A 23,435-nucleotide genomic window follows, 5' to 3' on the forward strand; every position below is an offset into this window, starting at 1 on the left:
CATGTTCAAAGTATAGCATGAGAGCCGCGGAGCTACAATGAACGGCTAACGCCGAAGCTAATCGCTAAGCTAACCGGATACATAAACGCATGCGCAGCCAGCAAGCGGAAACTAACAAGGAACGTACACACACACACTGGCATTATGTGAGCGCATCAGAATGATTGGCAGGTGGGACAATAGATAATGTGATTTCCCCTGGACCTTGAGGGGGGGTGGGGGGTGGCAGGACCAGAACTCTGCCAAATCTCTGCCCTTTGGTGCGAACGGCAGGGATTGGTCAAGAACTTTTACAGGCCTGCACATATTAATAATGCGCATTGCAGAAAAGGACTGAGCAGAATCAGAATATATTTGTTTTTAAATTGTAAGTTAAAATAAAAAGGACATTTATTTTAACGTGCTTTCATTGGGAATCAGGATACACCTGTTCCATTGTGCAGTTTGGTTTGAATGCATATTAAAAAATAGGTAAAAGGCATTGGACTCAAGTCTTTGTTTTTTAATAGAAACATTTCATCTGTACCTTCAGCGTGCCTGACATTTTACAGAACGAGTTGCTGCAGCTTTTTTTCCAGGAAATTTTCTGCTAAACGAATCAGTGAGAAGATAACAAAATAAATCCTTAACTGACGCACAGTGTTTCTTTTAAGGTCATTTGATGTTGTAAAAGAAAACCGGAGCAAAGTAGTGGCCTACATCGCATCCAAGTTTCATCAAAATTTAACCAGCATCCTGAGAGATGATAAATGGACTGGTAGCAGCTAAAGGGGGGATACTAATTGGCTTTCTCCAGCTCGGTATACTGGAAGCCGATCACGTGAGCTCTTTCTGCTCACATTTCCTGACTGGAAAAAAGGCTTTGTGTTAAATGGTGTGCATCCAGATTAGTGTTTCCAGGTCAAAAATGGGTGTTTTTGACACACTTTCATTCAAAGTATTTTAAAATGAAAGCACATTGTTTTGGAAAAGGTGAATCATTAATCAGCAACCAGCGGGCTGTTAAGCAGAGTGCTTCATTTATTTTATCTGGATCATCTAAGGTTTAATTTACCAGGCCTGAACGTGTGACATTTCTGCTTAATGATGCCAAATAGGACTCAACCTTTCACATACTTAAATAAGCAATTTGTTCAGATCAAATGAGGGGAGCGGCAAAAAAAAACTATACATTAAAATTGTTGAACAAGATCTATAGGAAAAGATTAATACATTTCTACTTCTATCCAGGATTTTATGACCACATAAATTAAAGCGTCAGCTAGACTGATAAAAAGCCATGTTTTTAGAATTTTTAGAAATGTAAAAAATGCAAAGAATTACAGGAGATTAATAAATTATAAATATTCCAAAGAAATTGAGTTTTACCTTTTTGGGTCTGATTTTAAATCAGTCTCTGAACTCTGTCAAATGCTCATTCTGGCCTGCTCTTTCACCGATTTACGGTTTACAGTAAGATTTTTTTTTTTTTTTTACCTGCTTTACGTTATAACATTTGGTTGATAAATATTTATCATAAATATGTTTTTAACCATTTTATTAACTCTTAACTTTCTTCAGACCTTACCCATGATGAATCCCCACCCTCAACTTTGACAAATGCTGTTTTAGATGCTTTGCACTTTACTTTTAATTCTATAAATAGGTCAATTTGGTTTATTTATAAGGCTTTTCTTTACATCGTGTCTCCTCTCTGTAAAAAGAGACAAACTGGTCTAATTACACAAAATTCTTTATTGTCCAAATTCATTCATGTCATTTATTTCAGTAGTTTTATCATCGTTAGATTCAGATCCAGTTTGATTGTTCCCACTTTAATAATTATAATGCAGTGCAGGACTATTCAGTGGATTATGTAAAGCCAGTTAATGGAGAGTTACCAGTCAGTGAGTGCAGAAAGCATGCGGTGCCTGTTGACATATCCTCTATGCAGATTATTGATGATTTCAGTATTTTGGTGGCGTGCTCATCGTCACATGTCAGTCACCAGGTCACATGATGCTTCCTCAGTGTCGCCGCTGTAACGCTTAGATAAAAGCTGTCACCCACGATTAAATGTCCTCCTGGAGTAATTACTAATAATCGGTGTGACTGCGTCTGATGCGTTATCTGTAGTGCTCATATTTTTAAATGGAAATCTGTTTGCTTCCTTGATCAACTGTTTATTACTTTAGATTTTCAACCAAAAATTTAAGTTATGTTTGGACTGATTTGGGTCATATTAATTAGACTTGTATGCTTTTTTTTTTTTTTTTTTTTTACTAAACTGAGATCCCTATGACTATTTCTGGTGTTATCTAAAAAAAATATTGAATTTATTATATATGTACATAAAATGCTTCAGATTTTATAACCATTTGCTACAGTTGGTGAATTAATACACTTGTTTGCTTCTTGAAGTTGAACGATTGTGGCGTTCATCTGCCGACGTTCTTCATGCTGGCAGCTGGACATTTTTGTGGAAAGGTTATGACGTTTGATAAATGTTTACTAATGTTTCTTGATGTCTTGAGAGGGCCAAACACAACAGCACTTGGTGTATTTAATAATGTGAGCGACAGCTCTTTGGTCTTGGAAGGACAAAAATCAGCCAGTGTAGATAGGGCTGTGCAATATGGCTGAAAAATGTATCACGATATAAGCCTTTCATATTAATCGATTATTAATTATTGAGTGAAGTATATTGTTTGTATATTGAGTATATTATATTGTTAACCTATTTGAAATGAGGAACAGGGGGGGGGAGACCTAAACCTATTTAAATGTAAAGTTTAAAATAGGTCAGCCCTACTACCAACCTTGTTTAGTTTGGCCATGAGAGGTTGAGAGTCTAAATCCCTTCCTCTGCCTATATCCCCCCCCAGAAAACCATGTGCTTCTGGATTGGAGTTCAGTGGAATTATTGAACATGTTATTGGAAGTATTTTATATTGATATTGATTTATTGCCTAGCCCGAAGTGCAGACCTTTAGCTCAAATCAAATAATTTGTTTTTTAGACATCGCAGGCCGTTCAGTGTTGAAGAGGGCTAACCCAGTTTTACAGCTTTATGTGTGCCAGGACACATGCTGTTTTTAGCTCTTGAAAGTGTTGTAACATAGAACAATAGCAGCATTCTATGTGCCATTTTATAACTTTATTGGAGAAAACACTTGAGTTTTTCCCCGCGATCAGGGGTAAGGCATTTTTTTCCCCTTCTGTTGAAGGGTGGAACGGATGAAAGGCCTCTCTACAGTTACTTAGCAAACAAGTGAAACTGTTTGCCAGACTGAGCGGCAATGCAAGGCTGATCTCATGTTGGCTTAAAGGATTTCACCAACTTAAAGCAACAATAAGTACCTTGAGTTTAGATCCCTACTGAGATAATGGAAAAGACAGCACCTGAGGCTGTGGGTGTGGGTTAATAGCATTTAAGAGGTGTACAGTTACAGTATATGTTGTCTGAGAACAAGCCTGAGAAATGACTCCCATTCATCTGGGGCAGACGGCATCCTGTGAGGGCCATGGTGTTGCTGTAAGGACTAAATGGAGATGAACTCGAAGCGTATCTACTCGTTCCCATCGCTTTTATTAAAGCGGAAGCATTTCTCTAAGTGTTGAAAGTCATAATTTTTATCCGAGTAGCTTGCTTTTAAAACCTTTTCCAAACCAGTTTGTCCTATCCTACAATTTGACATCCAAATCAGATTATAATTGAATTTAAACCACTGTTTTTTGCAGCTGTGGTCTCCAGTTCCTTTCTAAGAAGGGAGGTTGCTGCTAAATCAATTGCTGCTAAATCAATGACCAATCGACATTTTAGCCTGAATTTAACTGCATTGTACTCAGACAACGATCTTATTAGAATGTATGTTATTAAACGGGAATCCTTCTTTTAAATCATATATATATATATATATATATATATATATATATATATATATATATATATATATATATATATATATATATATATATATATTATTTTTTTTTTTTTTTTTTTTTTTGTTTTTTTTTGTTTTTTTTTGTATTGGATTTATTTAACTTAGACCTGCACCAAACTACAATGTTTTAAAAAAAAAATACATTCGCAAAAGCCTTCTTCGGTGCGGTATTTGGCAGGCAGTAATATTTTCTGTGGTAATTGTTACGTTAAAACTGCATGGCGTTCACATATTTGGCCTGTTGAAGGGTCTTACACATCCTGTTTATGCCCACATCTGGTGGAGATACTACAGATCAAAGGGAGTGATGGGGGGAATTGGATGTAAATTACAACTACATCTTGTCATTCCATATTTAATAATTTCATATTTTTCAGGCATTGCTAAATTCTATTTTAATCATTTAGTGGAGTTGGGCATGTTTGTCTTAAAAACCCATTGATATTATATTTCTTTGGTTCTAAATTAACTGAATCTAAAAAATCTTTTATTTAATAGTTTATAAGTTATACATTTTACATTCAAGACTGAAATGAAAAATAATTAGAAAAGATGCAACTCTTTTACCTGTTACTGATAATTATCATATTTTTTCAGACTATAAGTCGCACCAGTCAAAAAAAATGCGTCATAAGGAGGAAAAAACATATGTCGCGTTTATTTAGAAATTTATTTCACACAATTCAAGACTAAAAACTGATATTTAATCTGGTAAACCAACTTATTCAGTTGCACAGCTACATCCACAATCGGCTGAATAATATGAAACATACCTGGGAGCTTGAATGGGATAAGTTAGCTTAACAAGCCGGCAACCCGGAAAGTTTTCAGCGAAACTGCCCGTCACGCTGAAAATGGTAGAAATTACGCTGAAATTAGACCGTGAGCGTAACCGTGAGCATAACGGTGCTACGTGCTAAGCTAACAGTGTGACACCGATGTTTGAGAGCAACATAAAGCTCACATGAAGCATCAGCGTAGTTGTAAAACGCCCGAACAACAGACCTATAAGCTAGCGCTAGCTGTTATTAGCTTCACGACAGAACAGTGCTGCACCAGCAGCATATAGCCTACAGCGCCCTCTTGTTGCAATAGACGGTAATTTACTCCTTGGTTCATGTTGGTCACTATGAATTGTCATTTAAAATTGATGTATGTGGCACCTGATTTATCATCCAAAAGATACATATTACTGTGTGATTGTTTGCCTCCTTTAAATGTAGCATTTTAAATGAACATTTTGTAACCAAACTTGTGAACTCCTTGGATAACACGGTAAAGTTACAAGACCAGAGCAATGACGCGACACATGCGCGTGTGTTGCTGTTACAAAACCAGAACAGGACACCCGTCGCATGCAATGACTTTTTTTTTTTTTTTTCTTTTTTCTTTTCCCTCTTAAGTGGTTGAATGACTCAGCACTCGTGGTCGGGTCCTGCAACTTGTGTAACAGATGAAAGTATGGATTGGTTTTGCACGGACGACCGTTGTGCCACAAAAGGAAATGCAAGTCAGGGAAGCATCTGCATGATAACTTCCAAATAAAAACAGAAATGGTTATTTTAGCTGAGCCTGCCCGACGTTTTTCCAACCTCAGACATCAGCAGCTGACCTCCAGTTTTTTTCTTGAAAATATTAGCACTTATAAGCTCAGTTGACAGTTTTGATGAAGTAAAATTAATAATATGCTACATATAACAGAATGTGCACTAGAATCAATCGATCTTCATGTTAGACTGGGTTAAACAGTGCTTGTTATCTTCATGCTGCAGAATACTATTTTCTCCTTTGCACATATCGATCTGTAAAAGCCAATCTTGATTCAGACAGGCGTTCTAACGCCACTCCCGGACACTGCAGGGCTTTGGGCTGATCTGCTTTCAATGAGAGGTTTGCATCTCATTTAAAAACATTTGACTGCTGGGAAATTTGGTTTTAGTCTCAGCATTCAAATCAGCCATAGAAAACACGCCTAAGGGTTGTGGATTTTATTTCCTTCGACTGAGGCCTTTTAAAGCCTCAGGGATTGCGTCGCAGCTGTTGTAGCTCGAGTATGAAAGTTGGCTGTTGGCTGTTATAATAATTGGAAATACAAGCAATTTAGATGCCATGCATATCAGTTTATTTTCTACGGGTAATTAAATATATTTTTTCAATAATTGAGAAGATTTATACTAAAATGGATTCCAAGTGTCGTTTTGAATTTTTCTATTAGTAAGACACTGGTAACCCCTCTGTAAGTTTGATTAACAAATTAACTGTGTGTCTTCAGTAGTTTGCATTTTTCCATTAGGTTATATCTAACTCTTATCTCTTATAGAACCAATTCAATTAAATTCAATTTTATTTATATAGCACCAAATCATGAAACATGTCATCTCAAGGCACTTTACAAAATCAAGTTCAATCATATTATACAGATTGGGTCAGATTATACAGATTGGTCAAAAATTTCCTATATAAGGAAACCAGTTGATTGCATCAAAGTCCCGACAAGCAGCATTCACTCCTGGGGAAGCGTAGAGCTACAGGAAGAGTCGTCTGCATTGTACATGGCTTTGCTGCAACCCCTCATACTGAGCAAGCATGAAGCGACAGTGGGAAGAAAAACTCCCCATTAACGGGACGGAAAATCTCCGGCAGAACCGGGCTCAGTATGAACGGTCATCTGCCGCGATTAATCGCCCTGATTAATCGCATTGTATTTACAAACTCCAGAAATGAATTCAAAAGTAGTGTAAAGAGCACTTTTATTTTAATGTTCTGCTGCCATATGAACAAAATGTTGTAACATTTGTAGCACTTATTTTATACTGGATATTTTAACCCATCTATTGAATTTAGTGCACTAGTTGATCTTTTCTTCATAAGAGAACAGCAAGCACTGCAGCCAAAATATGGCCTTTTTTGACCTGCTGTATATTAGCCAGTCCCTAAGCTTGATGTATCATGAAACTGTTGACCTTTTGGGTTTTGTGGTTTTTATTTTATTATTACAATTAAATAATAATAATAATAATAATAATAATAATAATAATAATAATAATAATAATAATAATAATAATAATAATAATGTTATGTTCAGTGTTTTTTTCGCTATTCCACCTCTTATATATTTCAATCCTTATATAATTTTGTCTGTGTTGTGTGCACCTGCCTGTTGCTTTAATCCTATAAATTTCCCCGTCGTGGGATAAAAAAAGGATTAGCTAATGTTATCTTATCTTAAATAACACTTTTTAATATATGTACTGGGTTCTTTCAAGGTCTTAATTACATGTTATGTGTGGGCTCCAGTAACATCCATCCATCCACTGATCTACCTGGATGTTCCCTGGAGGACTGAAACGCCTCAGTCAGAGACGTCTGTGGGTCTGTCGGGGCAATGAGAGAAGTTTCGTCTCCTCTCTCCGTTTCTGGGGCTCGACGTTTTCATGTTTTTTCACGTGCTTAGATAAATTTGTTGTGTTTCCACTGAAATGAACCGGCTTTTTTACAAAACATACAGCTTGATTTCATTTACGGTATTAAAATAAAGCCAAACGGTGCTACTTCCCCGTTCATGTTTTTTCGCTGCTGCGGTCTCTCTCAGCTGTTTGTGTATTAAGTTTGTGTGAGAACTGAGTGGGCGGGCCAGGCTGAGCCTGCGTGCTGATTGGCTGGCGCCGCTGAGCCATGTACGAGAGGGGAGGGGGAGCGGGAGAGTGCTGCTGTGACAGCAGTGCCTGCTGACTGACACTGACTGAAAGCCTGTGAGCAACATGCGTTAATGCGCGATAAAATAAATATCGCCGTTAATAGTCTAATGAATTAACGCGAAATTAACGCGTTAACTTGCCCAGCCCTAATATATATATATATATATATATTAGGGCTGGGCAAGTTAACGCGTTAATTTCGCGTTAATTCATTAGACTATTAACGGCGATATTTATTTTATCGCGCATTAACGCATGTCAGCTTTCAGTCAGTGTCAGTCAGCAGGCACGCTGACTGCAGCGCGCTGTCACGGCAGCCCTCCCGCTCCCCCTCCCCTCTCGTACATGGCTCAGCGGCGCCAGCCAATCAGCACGCAGGCTCAGCCTGGCCCGCCCACTCAGCTCTCACACAAACTTAATACACAAACAGCTGAGAGAGACCGCAGCAGCGAAAAAACATGAACAGAGGAAGTAGCACCGTTCGGCTTTATTTTAATACCGTAAATGAAATCAAGCTGTATGTTTTGTAAAAAGCCGGTTCATTTAAGTGGAAACACAACAAATTTATCTAAGCACGTGAAAAAACACGAAAACGTCGAGCCCCAGAAACGGAGAGAGGAGAGAAACTTCTCTCATTGCCCCGACAGACCCACAGACGTCTCTGACTGAGGCGTTTCAGTCCTCCATGGAACATCCAGGTAGATCAGTGGATGGATGGATGGATGGATGGATGGATGGATGGATGGATGTTACTGGAGCCCACACATAACATGTAATTAAGACCTTGAAAGAACCCAGTACATATATTAAAAAGTGTTATTTAAGATAAGATAACATTAGCTAATCCTTTTTTTATCCCACGACGGGGAAATTTATAGGATTAAAGCAACAGGCAGGTGCACACAACACAGACAAAATTACATAAGGATTGAAATATATAAGAGGTGGATTAGCGAAAAAACACTGAACATAACATTATTATTATTATTATTATTATTATTATTATTATTATTATTATTATTATTATTAAATTGTAATAATAAAATAAAAACCACAAAACCCAAAAGGTCAACAGTTTCATGATACATCAAGCTTAGGGACTGGCTAATATACAGCAGGTCAAAAAAGGCCATATTTTGGCTGCAGTGCTTGTTCTCTTATGAAGAAAAGATCAACTAGTGCACTAAATTCAATAGATGGGTTGAAAATATCCAGTATAAAATAAGTGCTACAAATGTTACAACACTTTTGTTCATATGGCAGCAGAACATTAAAATAAAAGTGCTCTTTACACTACTTTTGAATTCATTCTTGGAGTTTGTAAATACAATGCGATTAATCGCGATTAATCGCGATTAATCAGGGCGATTAATCGCGATTAAATATTTTAATCGTTGCCCAGCCCTAATATATATATATATATATATATATATATATATATATATATATATATATATATATATATATATATATATATATATATATATATATATATAATTAGCATTTACAATCACATTTTTTCTGTGATTCCTCTGCTCCTGAAACATATCCTGCCACCTTCCAGGTAAACCCTCTTATCTCCAGTTACCTCTACTCCACTGGCAAGAAGCCGGCAAGTGTAAACACGGCCTTCCCGCTGCGTTACATTTTCTCTCCCCGCTGTGGTGAAATAGAAACCCTGCCCTATATGCATGTCGCCTGCCACCCTTGCTGTCCCACATGTGTACATTCCTCTTTTTATCGTATGTGCGTCTCGTTGAGGTACGTTTATCTTCCTTTCTTGGGTCAAATGATTTCACAACAGCTCAAATGACATTGAAAGCGTCTTTGGTGCCTAAAGCTGATAAGAAAGCTGCAGAACAATACAGCATGAGCGCATATAAATATTTTATTGTGAAACCTGTGAAAGTTTTATCTTAACTTAAGGCATGTCAGAGGTGGCATGTGAAAAATCTTCCTAATCCTCCATAAACATTTATTTCAGGATGTGACTTCTTATCAACAGAGGATTTAAACAGATTTCAGTGTTGATACTAAACCAGGGAAACACATTTTATTTTTATAGCTTTAGCCTTGAAAAGCTTATCGCTAGTCATCTTGACTGAAATCATGTTTCAGGCATGTTCATTTGGCCATTGCACTTTCGTTTCCTTGGTTATGTGAGTTTTTTATTATTGCTGTACGTTTTTTTGTACGTTCAGTCCTCTTTACGGCATTTAACATGTTGCAGGATTTAACAGTACAGATCGTAAGCTAAATGGATGAAATACTAATTTCTTCACTGTAGTTTATGGAAGTCATCTACCCACCTTAAAATAAGGTGGATATGAGTCCCAGATAATAAAACCACCAAAAATAATCTCCTTTGTGTAATTATGTAAAGAAAAGCTCAAAGCAAACTTACTGCAAAAACTTGCTGCATTTCTATTCTCAGCTAAATTTAACGCTGTGCGATTCCTATCATTGAGCTCAAGCTCCTGTTTTATTTACACCTTCTTGTGTCCAAACCTCTGCTCACACTTGATGAAGGATGAAAACCCTGCGGGCCAAAAAAAAACCTGATTCGATGATGAGGCCAAAACAGACAGACATGTTTTAGACATTTTTCAGATTGCTTTGACTACGTGGCTCACAGGAAAAGCTCCAATATGATTTGAAATGTCATGTTGTCTCAGGTTTACAACAGAAGTCTCTGCTGTATGTCACCTGTTTTGATTGTTAAATCTAGAAGCTATTAGCCTTTCTAGCCTCTTGGCTTTGAAATTGTTACAAATTACTTATCATAATGCAAAACTAGAGATGCCTCAACCACCCAGGTAATTTAAGATAAATTACCTAGGAAGCTTTTTTTTTTTACCCCTTTTATGTAGACTTACCCATTTTAAACCATATGTGCAAAAACCTAATTAATATCATTGCATTGTATGTGATTCACATGTCAGTAGCCCTGAAAAGGTTTTAAATATTTGGTGTGATGGAAAGCAACCATGTGATGGAAGCAACCGTCCAGCAGCAGTCACATTAATTAACGATATTAGGGGTGGACCTTTTATCGTACCGTTTTAACGTTATGGCAGAAAACTTCTTATCGTGATAAGAAATTTGAGTTTATCTTGACTTGGAGTGGATGATATAGGGAAAAAAAAAGCATTTCGATACAATAGAAATCATATTGATCGATATCGATTAATTATCAACAAATTCAAAACATATTTCAAGTGCAGCCCTGGCTATTTTATGCTGTTGCTTAGCAACCTATTTTTAGATACAGAACAGCAAACACTGGATTCAAACTTAACCCTTTATTCACCAAACTTTTTACCAAAACTGCAAGTTTTTAAAAAAGATAAAAGAACATGTGTTCTCTGAACTCTTTGAAGGGGGCGGAGCTTAGTGATGGAGCCTTCCTGGGTCTGCATTGTGATTGGTTGGGAGGATGTAATGACTAATATTAAGCTATATGGTAAAATGCATAAGGAAGGAAAACTGTTATTCTATTGAACTTTTTATTTACCTTTTTTTTGTCATCGATATACACCTATTGATGGATATATATTATTGAATTATCGTCCAACCCTAATCTTGACCACGATAAATTCCAATTAACAGCCAGTATTGTCAGTATCGTTGCTCTTTTCTTCATTGTTAGTTTCTTGAGAGCATCAATAAATAAAATAAAAAAAAATCCAAATAAATGCAGTTATTTTGTGCAGTTTGGTGATAAGAATCATACTCCTTTACGTAATTGGTGTCCTAATGAAACGTATTTCAAATTTAGTTTTAATGTTACATGTTACGTTATTAAATGTTTTTTTAAGGACAGTATTTGTGTTTAGTGGGCGAATTGACGTGCAATCACAAATAAATAGTTTTTAACATCATTTTTATCATTACACCATAATATATTGCGATAAAATTTCAAGTTCATATCGCCTACCCCTATGACACACACAACAGGTGATGACAGTCTCTTTTATATGAACAGGCAGGACTCACCTAAGGGGTGAGGATGTACGGTGGCCTAGAGGGACGTATTTAGCCCCGCTCTTTGCCATCACATTTCATTTTTAGACAGAAGACTTCAATAAAAATTTTTTTATTGGTCGTTTATACCATGCAATTTCAATAAAGGCATTTTTATATTGCCAGTCCTTTAGAATTTTATTTCTAATAACGTTTACAGCAGCTGTAGTACTTGCAGCTGACATCGAGCCATTGAAAGTTGGGTGGCTGCAGGGATTGGGACAAAAATATCTGCTGTTTTTTTTTATTTGGACATATTCCCTAGAAGAAGGAAAAAACACACCCAAATATTTAAGTTTCTTCATAAGATCAGCGTCTTACTCCTAAATGTCATCCTGGACCAGGTTTTTACCACATACCTGCAGTGCAGCTGCAGGTGTAACGCAGTACAGGTCGCATGTGGAAAGAAAGCATCAGATGTCCTTATGCACACATGCACAACTTTAGTGTTTAGTCAGACCGGCAGAATGAACATTTTAACCACTCCCTACTCTGGAGTCCCAGATAGCTGCAGCTGCTTGCACGTGATCCGTAGATCAGGTCCAGATCCAGACGGTCAGCAGCCAACAGCCTTCGATTACTGGGTTGAGTTAAAATATAGACGTCCTCTTTATTCCTCCTCACTCATTTCCTTTCTCTACTAACTTGCGTAACCTACTTCTGCAAAACTCACGCCTATGCATAAAAAAAATAATAATAATAAAAAAAAAACCTTACCCCCTCCTCTTCTAACACATTTTCCTTTTTATATAACATATAATGGTATATAAAAAAAGACTACAGTTTCCTCTCTTGTCTCGCTCCAGTTCTCTGTAACTCTTTTATTTTTTAATTTTATTTGATGTTTTGTTGGATCGTGTGTGTGTGTGTGAGACGATGTGGATGGACTCCCAGTCAACACCAGCAGACACAAAACCCGGATAAGTCGGGCTTAAGGGTTTTGTCCTGTGACCTTATGTCACCCAGAGGCTGCTGGGATACGTTTTGTCAGACTACGCATCACGCAGCTGATGCACAGCGCTGGGAGGACCTCAGACTGGGCACCACCGAGCTCAATAGTCTGCTCTGTTTTCACATGTGCAAATTCACCAGTTTGAACGTGACTGGAAGATTAGTTTAACGCTTTCAATTAAATATATGTATTTTTCCAGATTTTTTATTTTTTTTTTAGCTCCCACATCTCCATGCAGATTATTTTTTTTTCGTTTGAATTTGAATATTAGCAGTAAGTAATATTAGCAGGGGGTCGCGAGATGATTTAAAATTGATGTGCTTAAAAAGATCTAGTATTTCTTTCTTTATTTTTGAAACTGATACCAAAGTATAACTTTACAAGATGCTCAACATTCCTCATTTTAACCACGGGGAAGGATGCACTTTTTTTTCTTTTTCTTTTTTTTTGCAAGACTTTTTATAAAACTATTACTTTATTCTCTTAATTTTGCAACTTTATTCTCATAATATTATTACTTTATCCTCATAATTTACAAAAAGAAAAGGGGAGAAATCCCACCAGTCAGTGGCACAGTTAGTTTGAGGGTCACAGGAAGCTTTGGTTTAGATTACATGTCAACAAAAAGTTTAATTCAGTAATTCAATGCAGTAAATTGAAAGTCGTATAGCTTCATTACACCAAGGGTTTATTTCTGTTGATTTTTGAGTATAAGATAATAAATGCAGGCCTGCTGAAAGGTATGAATGTATACAGCAAGGTTTAGGCACTCAATACTTGGTTGGGGCTCCTGCTGATTTAATTATTGCATTATTTTAAAGGAGCTGATCAGCCTGTGGCTGTGCTGAGGTGTTACAGAAACCCAGGTATATTCTTTCTGCTCACTTAAATCTGATTAACTCTTGCTTCACTGAATTGTGGCGCAGCTTCATGTCTGATTTTCATTTTACACGAATAGAGATTTAGATGATGTACCGTTCTGTCGGCTAGTTGTCTCTGGAGATGCTGTCTGATGCTGAAAAATCTTTTGGTCTTTTTTTTTATTAAATAATTATATCAAAGCTGGAACTTCCTCTTTTTTTCACTCAAGCACAATGAACTAACACAAGTTTCTGTAAGCGCCTTTGTTTTGGGTTAGAAGAAAACATTTGATCATGGTTTGGGATGAATATGTGCTGCAGAAATGTTGAAAAGTCTGAACAAACTACTTTACAAAACTAATCTGTTAGATACTCTTTAGTTTTAATAATAATCTGTATTGTCATTGCAACATACATTCCAATGAAATTTGTTCTCTGCATTTCTCTCCCCTTGGGGAGCAGTGAGCTGCCACTGTGCTGTACTACAGTTATTGGTCTTGCTCAGGGACCCAGAGTGGCAGTCTGTGGGAGTTAAACCCAGAACCTCAGGGACACAAGCCCAATGCTCTAACCATTAGGCCACCACTCCCAAGTTTTTAGCTCTACACTCATACTGGTTTAAAAACATGCACCATCCTAGTTTTTCTTTCTCTCTTTTTTTTTATGAACTGGATCTCATTTCAGAGTCACAGTTTTATATCTTATCTTATTGAGCCATCGTTGCCTCTAGGCAGGATGTGGGCTTAGGCCCGACTGGTGTTAAATGAGGGACCAGGTTCGTTTTATATATTAGCTAAAACCATTCAGGAGGACATAAAGAGAAGCTGTAGTTATTTAGATTTTAAACCTGACTTCATGGTTCACTTTACCTAAAGAAAAAGACACGGATCTTGACCTCTGACCATCTTTTGTTACCCGTTAAAACCTCTTCCTACTGTCTGTCTGCAGCTCGTTTCAATGTGGAAGGATTAACTGTGAAAGCAGGCTGTCTCTCTGCCTGACCACCTTCTTATGAGCACATTAGTCACACTAATACGTGTTGTTTGTGATTAAATGCTTTCTGTCAAATTAACTTTTGTCTCACCTCCTCTTCCTCTTTATCCTCGATCCCTGTGTGTTTCTCTCCTCTGTGCCTCCTCCTCCTCCTCCCCCACCTATTCTTCTTTCTCGTTGCTCTCGTCCCCTCTTCTTCGACTACCTCCTGCTTCTCCTTTCTCTTGCTCCTCCCACACAGATGCTCCCAGCCGCCCAGCTTGACAGGAGTGATGGGATGTGTCAACTAGGTATTACACCTATCCCAACATCTTACACTGCAAGCAGTGATAGTGGCTGGGGAGGGCGTGGAGGGGGGTGGGGGGTCTAAAGTTTCCAAGGAGGGCAGAAAAAGACAGTTTAACAGGCAGTTTAAGGACAGGAGAAATATGAAGACGAGATGAAGAGAGATTATGACCTAATTTTAGGGCTGAATGGGTGGGAGACATGCATTTTAGTGTTTATTTGTATGTTAAAGAAACATACTGGCAGGAAATAAACAGAGAAATGAAGGAATGCAGCCGTCAATGAGCTTCCATTATTAAGTAATTATGATTGGGTTGAAATCACAATCTTTTCTTTCTCTTTGTCATTATATAATTGGGACTGAAGTAAATTTAAAAAGCTATGAGTTCTGGCAGACTTGTACAGGTATAAACTATTTTAATGACGTTCACATTTACATTTAAGACAGTTGAGATGTTTCCTGTGCCAATCACTGCTGGTCTGGATGTGTCTCCATGATCCAGTGATAGTACCACATCCTAGACATGTGGAACATTTTTCATCTTAGAAGATATCTAAATTAATAAGGTGGAGTAAATGTTTCTTAACAGTACCACAAACATAACAACCATTGTTATGTGCATGCACAGCTTTATTTTGTAATTCTTTTGGCATTGATCCTTCAAATCAAGCTATTTCATTCATTAGGTCGCATTCAAGGAATGTAAGTGAAGATGTTTCTTAGCTACACCTTCAGCGGGGATGTGGTCGCCGATCTGGAGCCGCATGCTTCAGCTTCATCGTAACCAACACCCTGACTGTTGCAGAGCAGGTCTATGTCCCCACCTGGACAGGCCACAGCATAAGATCTTTATGGAAAGGAAGTCAAAACTTACAGTAACGACATATTGTATTTCAAAAAATAGAGATATTTTTCTTTTCTTTACAACTTAGAAAGAAGCCTGTATATTTTTACTACTTCTTCCTTTCTTATAAATATAAAAAGCATCAAGCTAACAGCACTTTATGAACAATGTGCCTCAAATCAACAGTGAAACAGTTAAAATCCCCAGACTTTAACAGCTGGTACGACAGATTATCTAGCCTTTATCGGGTTAGATAAAAACATTTTTTTATCTAATCCTAAATTTATGAACCTCCAAAACAGATTCCATAAAGTTACTAGTTAAAAACATCTAGGTTATTTAAAAAAAATAATAATTATGCCCCAATATTCTGAAAGCTACATGCATATTTTGAATAGGGTGTACCATCTTTTTGTCACGGCTGCGTATTTTATAATCTGCTGGGAATTGTTGGGATAATTTTCAGTAGCAGCAGAGTGGGACTAGTAACTTGCCCTAAAATCGGTAAATGAAATGATTAAAGCAATAAAGCAGCTCTGTATCCGACGCTTTTGGGTAAAAGTAAAAAAAAAAAACATTTTCTGAGATGCATCCAGAATTAGGTTGAAGGTTTGGATCAGGTTAGCTCTAATGAGGAATTTAGATCAGTATGTCATTGTTTATCATTTTGCCCCTGGAGTAAACATTCCCACATGCTTTCTAGCCAATTATGGCAAAATATATCACTTTGGAAAAGAAAATATAACAGTTTAAAAAACAAATAACAAAACATTTTGCATTGTGGAATTTACTAACTTATTTAAGTATCCAAACACTCGAAGTACACTTGTTTTTAGTGATATCATCATACCACCCACCTCTGGCATGATATGCTTTTTGGGTTTTCTCAGGCATTTGGCTCAATTAATCACACAGATTTTAATTTACTTTCAAAGTATTTTTAATAGCCAAAAGCCTTTCCAGCGTGACTTGACACAACAGTATCAATGTCTCATGCTTCAGAGATTGATTTTATTTAAATTTTCAGATATTTGTAAAACGCATCAATCCCTTCATGCAGGTTGTGTAACGATTCATGCAAATTTATTTACTGGTTCAGTATCATTCCTAGGACCGTTCACTTACATTTAAATATTTTTTTAATAAATAATTACGCCTGTAAGTAAAATTTATAAAAAGGGCATCATGCGACGTAATCAACACACTAAGACGGACTATTGAATTATTATAGTAAGTTTAAAGTTTGGTTGCACATGCAGAATTCAGAAGTTTACGTCGCTGCCATGACTGGTGTACAATTTGAGCCTTTAATGTTTCTTTTTTTTTTCTTTTTTTTTTTTTTTTGACAGTTCTTACCCCCTGAGTACTTTGATTATACTATATATTATATAAAACTGCATTGCATCGCTAAAATAACACAATTGCTGATCAATTATGGAAAGCTGTATTTCAACCACACAATTTAGACATCAGCAAACTTCTGGCATTACTCTGCCTGGATATTTTAAACATAATCTTTACAATTTTTTATAAGATTGACATTAGAGGCATTGGTAAGTTAAATGTCTGCCTGTTTAGCTTGAATATGTATTTGGGATCAGTGAAATGTTAGAAAACAAAGCTGTTTCCTAGTATTCCCAATCTGACCTGAACTATCAATTTCTGAAAATAAGGAAAGGAGGTTTGGATTTTAGGATTGCACAAGGTAATTATTCAAATTCTGCCTATTGTGGAGAAAACCTACGAAATATTCAAACTTGTGCACCCACTTCCTGTTTAGAAAGCATGAGAGCTGCATGTCGTCTCCGCAGTACGGAGGCCGACGGGTGCAAACGGCTGAACTTGCTATGAACGCAAGAATGATGCAAACTCCAAAACAGAAAAACCAAGCGCTACACAAAGACGCTGCAATCATGTGAAAGGAAATGTGAAAGGAGCTAGTATCAAAAGCAACAGCAACATTGTCTTTTGTTTATTTTTAGAGTAAATCTTCAGCTTTTAACAAATACTGAAGTGCAACGGACCACCAGAAGGAGTAAGGGTACTCAGTAAAGATGAGCATGCTAATATTATCTACGTAAATATGCTGATGTTTTATAATGTTAAAGATGATGCCCACGTTTAAAAAATATAAATAATAATAATTAAAAATTTACCTTTTCTTTCTTTCTTCCCGGGGATCACGTTAATGTTTTTACCGAGGGTCTAGCTCCACCTGACGTGATGGTTGACTCCCCCTAGTGGTCTGGACCAGTATGCAGCTTTTGTTTTATTTGCTGCTGTTTTCTATACTTGCAGCATTTTTCGTTTTGCTCCTGTCTCTTCTCTGTGACTGCAGCATTTTTTTCTTTTGCGGTGCTTTTGTGTGGAACTTTGTTTTTGTATTTGTGCGTTTTGGAGTTTGCATCATTGACGTGTCTGCAACGTGCTCGGGCCACTTCTAGTGCACTCAGCCGTTTGCTACACATTCGCACCTGTTGGCCACTGTACCTCAGTCCAACTTTAAAAATTATTGTGCATAGGCATCAATGACACCTGGCATTAATTTGGTATTTCTCTCAATGTTGGATGTATGTAAACCTTAGACCCTGAACTGTAAATTGATCCCCATCATCTTTTTACGTTTTAACTCCAGTGCGTAGCCACTTCTAGAGAGATTCAATGAAAGGAATCAAGTAATGCAACATTTGGGTCACAGGAAACATAACAGGCTGAGCAAAGGAACATCATCAAAGTTATGTTTTACAAAGAAATGACCTACATGAAACTGAGAATTAGGCGCAGTCCTCATGTGACTAAAAGCATGAGATAAAATCCTTTTTTTTTCGCCTTTGTACACTTCTTATGTCACCTCTGTTTTTATTACTCTCTTCTTCCTCTCTGTCGTTTCTCCCCATTGTTTCTATTCTCTTCCCTTCTAACCCTTTCACTCTTCATGCGTCTGTCACCTGTTGGAAAGAGGAGTCCGTTTCCCCTCCGATCCCTGTGATCTTTAGATGGTCGTCGAAAGAGGACTTTTATGTTACCGAATCCACAACTTTTTGACCTTTTATTGCAGACATAAAAAACGATTTTTTTTTTTGGATCGTATTTATCCCCTTTGGATGACTGGTCCAAAATCAGCACATCATCACTAAAATTGTGTATCTGATCTGGAAAAGATTTAGAGATTAAAAACTGGCTCTTTAGCTCTCAGCCAATTGCATTGCCAAATCTTCTTTAGTGATTCTTGTTTGTTTTTTGTTGTTTTTTTGGTAAAATATCTGCAGCAACAGGGAACGCCTACAGATGCCAAAAACAGAACTGAAAGTTCAGAATGTGAGGAAAAAACAGCTAATTTAGTTGTTTCTGAAAGCATAACTGGGAGGATTGGTTCCTTTCATTACTCTATTAAAACAAACATATTTCCTAGCACTAATCGTTCAAGACATTTGACCTTAAAGCCCTTTGTGGTCTCCTCTCTATTTAATTAGAGCTTAAGGGTCTTTTATGCAGGTCGGGATATTAACGAGTATTTGGTTTTGTTTGTTTTTTTTGCAACAGGTGAGGAACTCCTTGACGATGATGATATTGGACTGAGGGATCGATCTGCAGTGTTCTCACCAGAACGGGGTACAGGAGGGATTGAGGTAGAGGAGGAGGAGGAAGACGTCAAAGAGGAAAAGATGGGCGTTGGGAAGAACACCACCTCCAAATCGATGGACAGCGGCAGCGAAGGCGGAAAATATGAAGAGGAGGCCAAGCACGGAGCGGACTTTTATCCCATCCCGGTAAATTTCACTGATTTACAAATTTGGGATTGAACTCGCATGTTCTGAACCAATAACTAAGAAATTAGGGCAGGGTTTGCACACAGCATTGTAGTTACACTGCAAAAATGTATCTAAAAACAAGTAAAATGTTCTTAAAGTTAGTCTATTTGTTCTTGATTTGAGCAGCTAAATAAGATGATCTGCCAATGGAATGAGTATCTTTGCCCTTAAAATAAGATAATTAGACATCCTGCACTTGAAATAAGATGATGGAGATGAATTGTTCCTATTTTAAGTGGAAAAATCTTATTTCATTGGCAAATCATCTTATTTACCTGCTCAAATCAAGGACAAATACACTCATTTAAAGAGAATTTTACTTATTTTTAGTTCTGTTTTTGCAGTGTATAGCCACACTGTTCAACTTTAAACTACTTTTTATTCGTTGTACTGGAAACCTAAACCTTTTAAAGGTAGTACCGAGCATTACAATCCTTTATTGAGGAACAGAAAATACCAGAAAGCAATGACAAAGGAAGGATTTAAACTTCAGTCACTGAAAATACACTGAAAATTGTTTAAAACAGGAAAGAAATGTCACACTGCAAAAATGGAACTAAAAGTAAAATTTTCTTGAAATGAGTGCATTTATCCTTGATTTGAGCAGGTAAATAAGATGATCTGCCAACGGAATAAGATTTATGCACTTAAAATAGGAACAACTCATCTCCATCATCTTATTTCAAGTGCAGTATATCTAATTATCTTATTTTAGGGGTCAAAATACTCATTCTATTGGCAGACAATCTTATTTACCTGCTCAAATCAGGGACAAACACACTGATTTCAAGAAATTTTTACTTAGTTTTAGTTCTGTTTTTGCAGTGCAATGTTTTGTTCATATGGCCCAACTCAACTTGAATGTCTGCTGGTAGCCTCTCGGTTTTCGTATTCTAGCTGTGCATTTACTTTGTTTGTCCATTCGCACCAATCATAACTCGCTAATTTGTTCAGGACCAAATTTTCCAAGGCTGGAAAATTATGGAGACTCAATCCAGCTCTGGATAAGTTTGGAAAGATATTCATATTGGCAGACCTAATTACCAATTCCAGTGCCTATATTTTGTATTGTCATCCATCCATTCTTTTCTCCATCTATCCACCCACCCTATTCTCCATCCACTCAGCCAGCCATCCTTCCATTTATCCATCCGTTCATCCATTGATCTTTACAAACATTCCTTCATCCGTTCATCCTTCTATCGAACATGACCTCTGTTGAACTACCTGCAAAAAAACTTGTATTTTATTGTTTTTACAAATTACAAAACAAACAATACAATGTACACAGAACAGTTGGTCAGTTATCATAAACATACATTGTCCATTTTTTCCAACTTTTTTTTTTTTTTTTTCAAACAGTCAAAAGGACTGAGAACTCTAGAAATTTCTGAAGTTTAACGCAAAGACTGTGTTGAAACCCTGCCTGTTCAGCTATCGCAGCTACGCACCACTCCTGTTTTGTTTTTTTACATAAATCAAGTGGTAAGGCATTTGCAGTGACATAAAGGACAAGCTTGATTGGTGCCCTGTCTTAATTGTAAAAGAGTGCAGGGAAAAGGTGCTGAGCCTGAAGGTGAAGCTCCCCGTTTAGCAGCTGGAAGAGATTCCCAGCCTCTCCGCTGACGACTGGTGTTGGAGACAGAAGAACATGAAAACTCAGGAAAACATTGAAGATTTGTCTTTCAGCTAAAGCTGTTCATCAGAAGAAGTTTGTACTGGAACCTCAGTATAAAACGTTAAGCCATGTTTTATAGATACCAGCTGGCTGCGGACCAGGGTGGATAAAGTATCCCACTGGGTCAGGATCATCCAGGAAAATCTCTCTGGAGGAGCAGTAAGACTATTAGAAAGCTGGCTGCTTGGATTTTCAACATTTAATTTACCCTGACCCTGAAAATAATGCTATTGTTGTTACACTTTTCATGTAATGGCAATAAACAGGTAATTAATTGTTGAGCTAAACAGTCATTGAAGCAGTTTAAGTTGTCAGCTGTGTTGCTCCATCTCAGCAAGAAGGTCCTGTTGTCAGATCCCAGCCAAGTTAGGAACATCTGTAAGGTTTGTTAGATTACTCCGTTTGTTTTAGCTTTGTGCATTTTAGGGCTTATTTGTATGGTCTTTTCCTAGTAGCTGCTGAAGGAAAATTTTAATGTTATCTGTATTTAATGGACAGCAAAGTGTCTTATCTTCTAGTTTACCTAAAGGTCGGGTGTTTGAGGGATTATTTTGGTTATCTGTCCCGTGTTCAATCGTTCATGGTCACTGTTTGCTCTTTGACTGTACATACGTACCTCCATCAGCCATTTAAAAACTCCCACACTTGATTTTCTTTATGATTTCGGTCCATATTCCAGTAACAGTTTGCCGTCACATACAATCAACAAATACTCTGGAAGGAATGTGTTTGTATGAGGAGTTTCCACCCTGCAGGAAGCACATTTTTTATGTCTGTTCTGCAGAACGTGGATGTCCAGCTTGGTTTTTGTTCTTTTCTCTTTACCAAAAGTGTCTAGACCTTCTGCCATGTTGCCAAACCTGTCAAGTCAAAAGTAGTAACATTATTTAAAAAAATAAAAACAGTTACATTCTTCTTCTTTTTTTACCAGCTCAATAAACTACACAACATTTTAACAAAACAAATAAAGTAGCCTGATTGTTCATCCTAGGGCTGGTAAATGGCCCCCCCACTCTAGCTCATGGTTTGCCCTTTTTAAGAGATAAAATACAGATGATTAAATATCTTAAGTATGTTAATTTTGTGTGTTCAGGTGGTAGTAAATGGAGTTGGGGGTGCCACTGGAGATCAGGACACTGAAAACACGGAGCTGATGGCAATCTACACCAAGGATAATCAAGCAGCAGAAAAGGTGAGTGAAAAATGAAAATGTGAAATATAATCCAAAGTGTAACTTTTGGAGTTGGGGAATAAAATAAATAAATAAAAAAAAGCAGAAACGGAGACAACCTTAGGACCTAAAAATAGCTTACTCACACATCTGGCTCTGACATTACAGTAACCATTAAACTTTCAGTTGAACGTTTCTCTGCGTCTTTGTCAACCTCACAGGAAACATCATTTGAACAGCTGTTTTATGAGGAGGGTTTCTGGTTTCTGATTGCACAGGCCTGTTAACAGTAACAGCCAGGTTGGTGGTGGTGGATGAAATCTTTCATTGTAAAGGCGCTGGACATGTTGGGTATTGGGTTGTGGAGGGAGCTGAGCTGTAAACAGGCAGGTTCTTATCGGTGAGATTAAACCTGAACTGGGCGACCTGTTTCTATATTGCCTGTGAATTTCGACTTGATTCATGCATTAGAATTTTTTTTTAACACATTTTGGTAGCTCCCTGCCAGGGCGGGGTCTTGTGGTTTGATTTTCAGTGGTGGTCAGGAACCTGCTTTATGACATTGTAAAATATGTAATTGCATTACTATGACTGAAAACTGCGGCACTCACATAGACTACGGCAATCTCACTTTTGTTTTTCTTTAAAATTACATAACACCTCCATCGCTTTTGGTTAGTCTTCTAGTCTTTAGTTGGTCTTCTAAATATTGCATCCAAGTGTACCTATGCGATCACGATATTGCTAACACTAATATGACAACGGCATTTATGTATTCAATACATAGAAGAGAACAGAATACCCTTGTTGTCATTGCGTTGTGCGCAGATGTAAGGGCTGGGTCCAGAATTCGGTACTTTTATAGGATACCGACCAAATTCTTTTGGTAATGCTGAGTAAAATCAAACGGTACCTTGTTTCAGTACCTAAACGCATCATTGTGACACTGAGGGGATGGAAGAGTAGAGGATTTTCCATGCTGGCCTTGAACACAGCCCAGCACTCACAAAAGTGTAATGACGCAAGTAGACACTGGTCCAGTCAACAATGAAAGCATGGCTGATAGATTCCAAAAAAAGTAAAAAACAAAGCAACGGGACTTGTTTTCCGTAGTTGAAGACGTTTAGCTTCCTCTCCAGGAAGCAGGAAGCTTTCTCAATTCAAAAAGTCTGGGGTAATGTGGAGTACCAAGCTT

The 23,435-nt window shown here is 37.3% G+C and overlaps 1 protein-coding gene across 2 annotated transcripts in view; it reads left to right on the forward strand.

Moving 5' to 3' along the window:
- The window catches only part of slc23a2 (solute carrier family 23 member 2), a 63,071-nt gene that overhangs the window by 12,581 nt on the left and 27,055 nt on the right, over nucleotides 1-23,435 (forward strand). Inside the window, exons 2-4 of one of the 2 annotated variants that reach the window (XM_012870024.3) lie at nucleotides 14,691-14,739; nucleotides 19,123-19,349; nucleotides 22,163-22,261. In XM_012870024.3, the coding sequence (XP_012725478.2) occupies nucleotides 14,691-14,739; nucleotides 19,123-19,349; nucleotides 22,163-22,261 (375 nt within the window). The remainder of the gene's footprint in view (nucleotides 1-14,690; nucleotides 14,740-19,122; nucleotides 19,350-22,162; nucleotides 22,262-23,435) is intronic. The other variant, XM_036143938.1, reaches the window with a different exon arrangement.

The sequence above is a fragment of the Fundulus heteroclitus genome, chromosome 12, assembly GCF_011125445.2.
Source record: "Fundulus heteroclitus isolate FHET01 chromosome 12, MU-UCD_Fhet_4.1, whole genome shotgun sequence".
NCBI classification, from domain to species: domain Eukaryota; kingdom Metazoa; phylum Chordata; class Actinopteri; order Cyprinodontiformes; family Fundulidae; genus Fundulus; species Fundulus heteroclitus.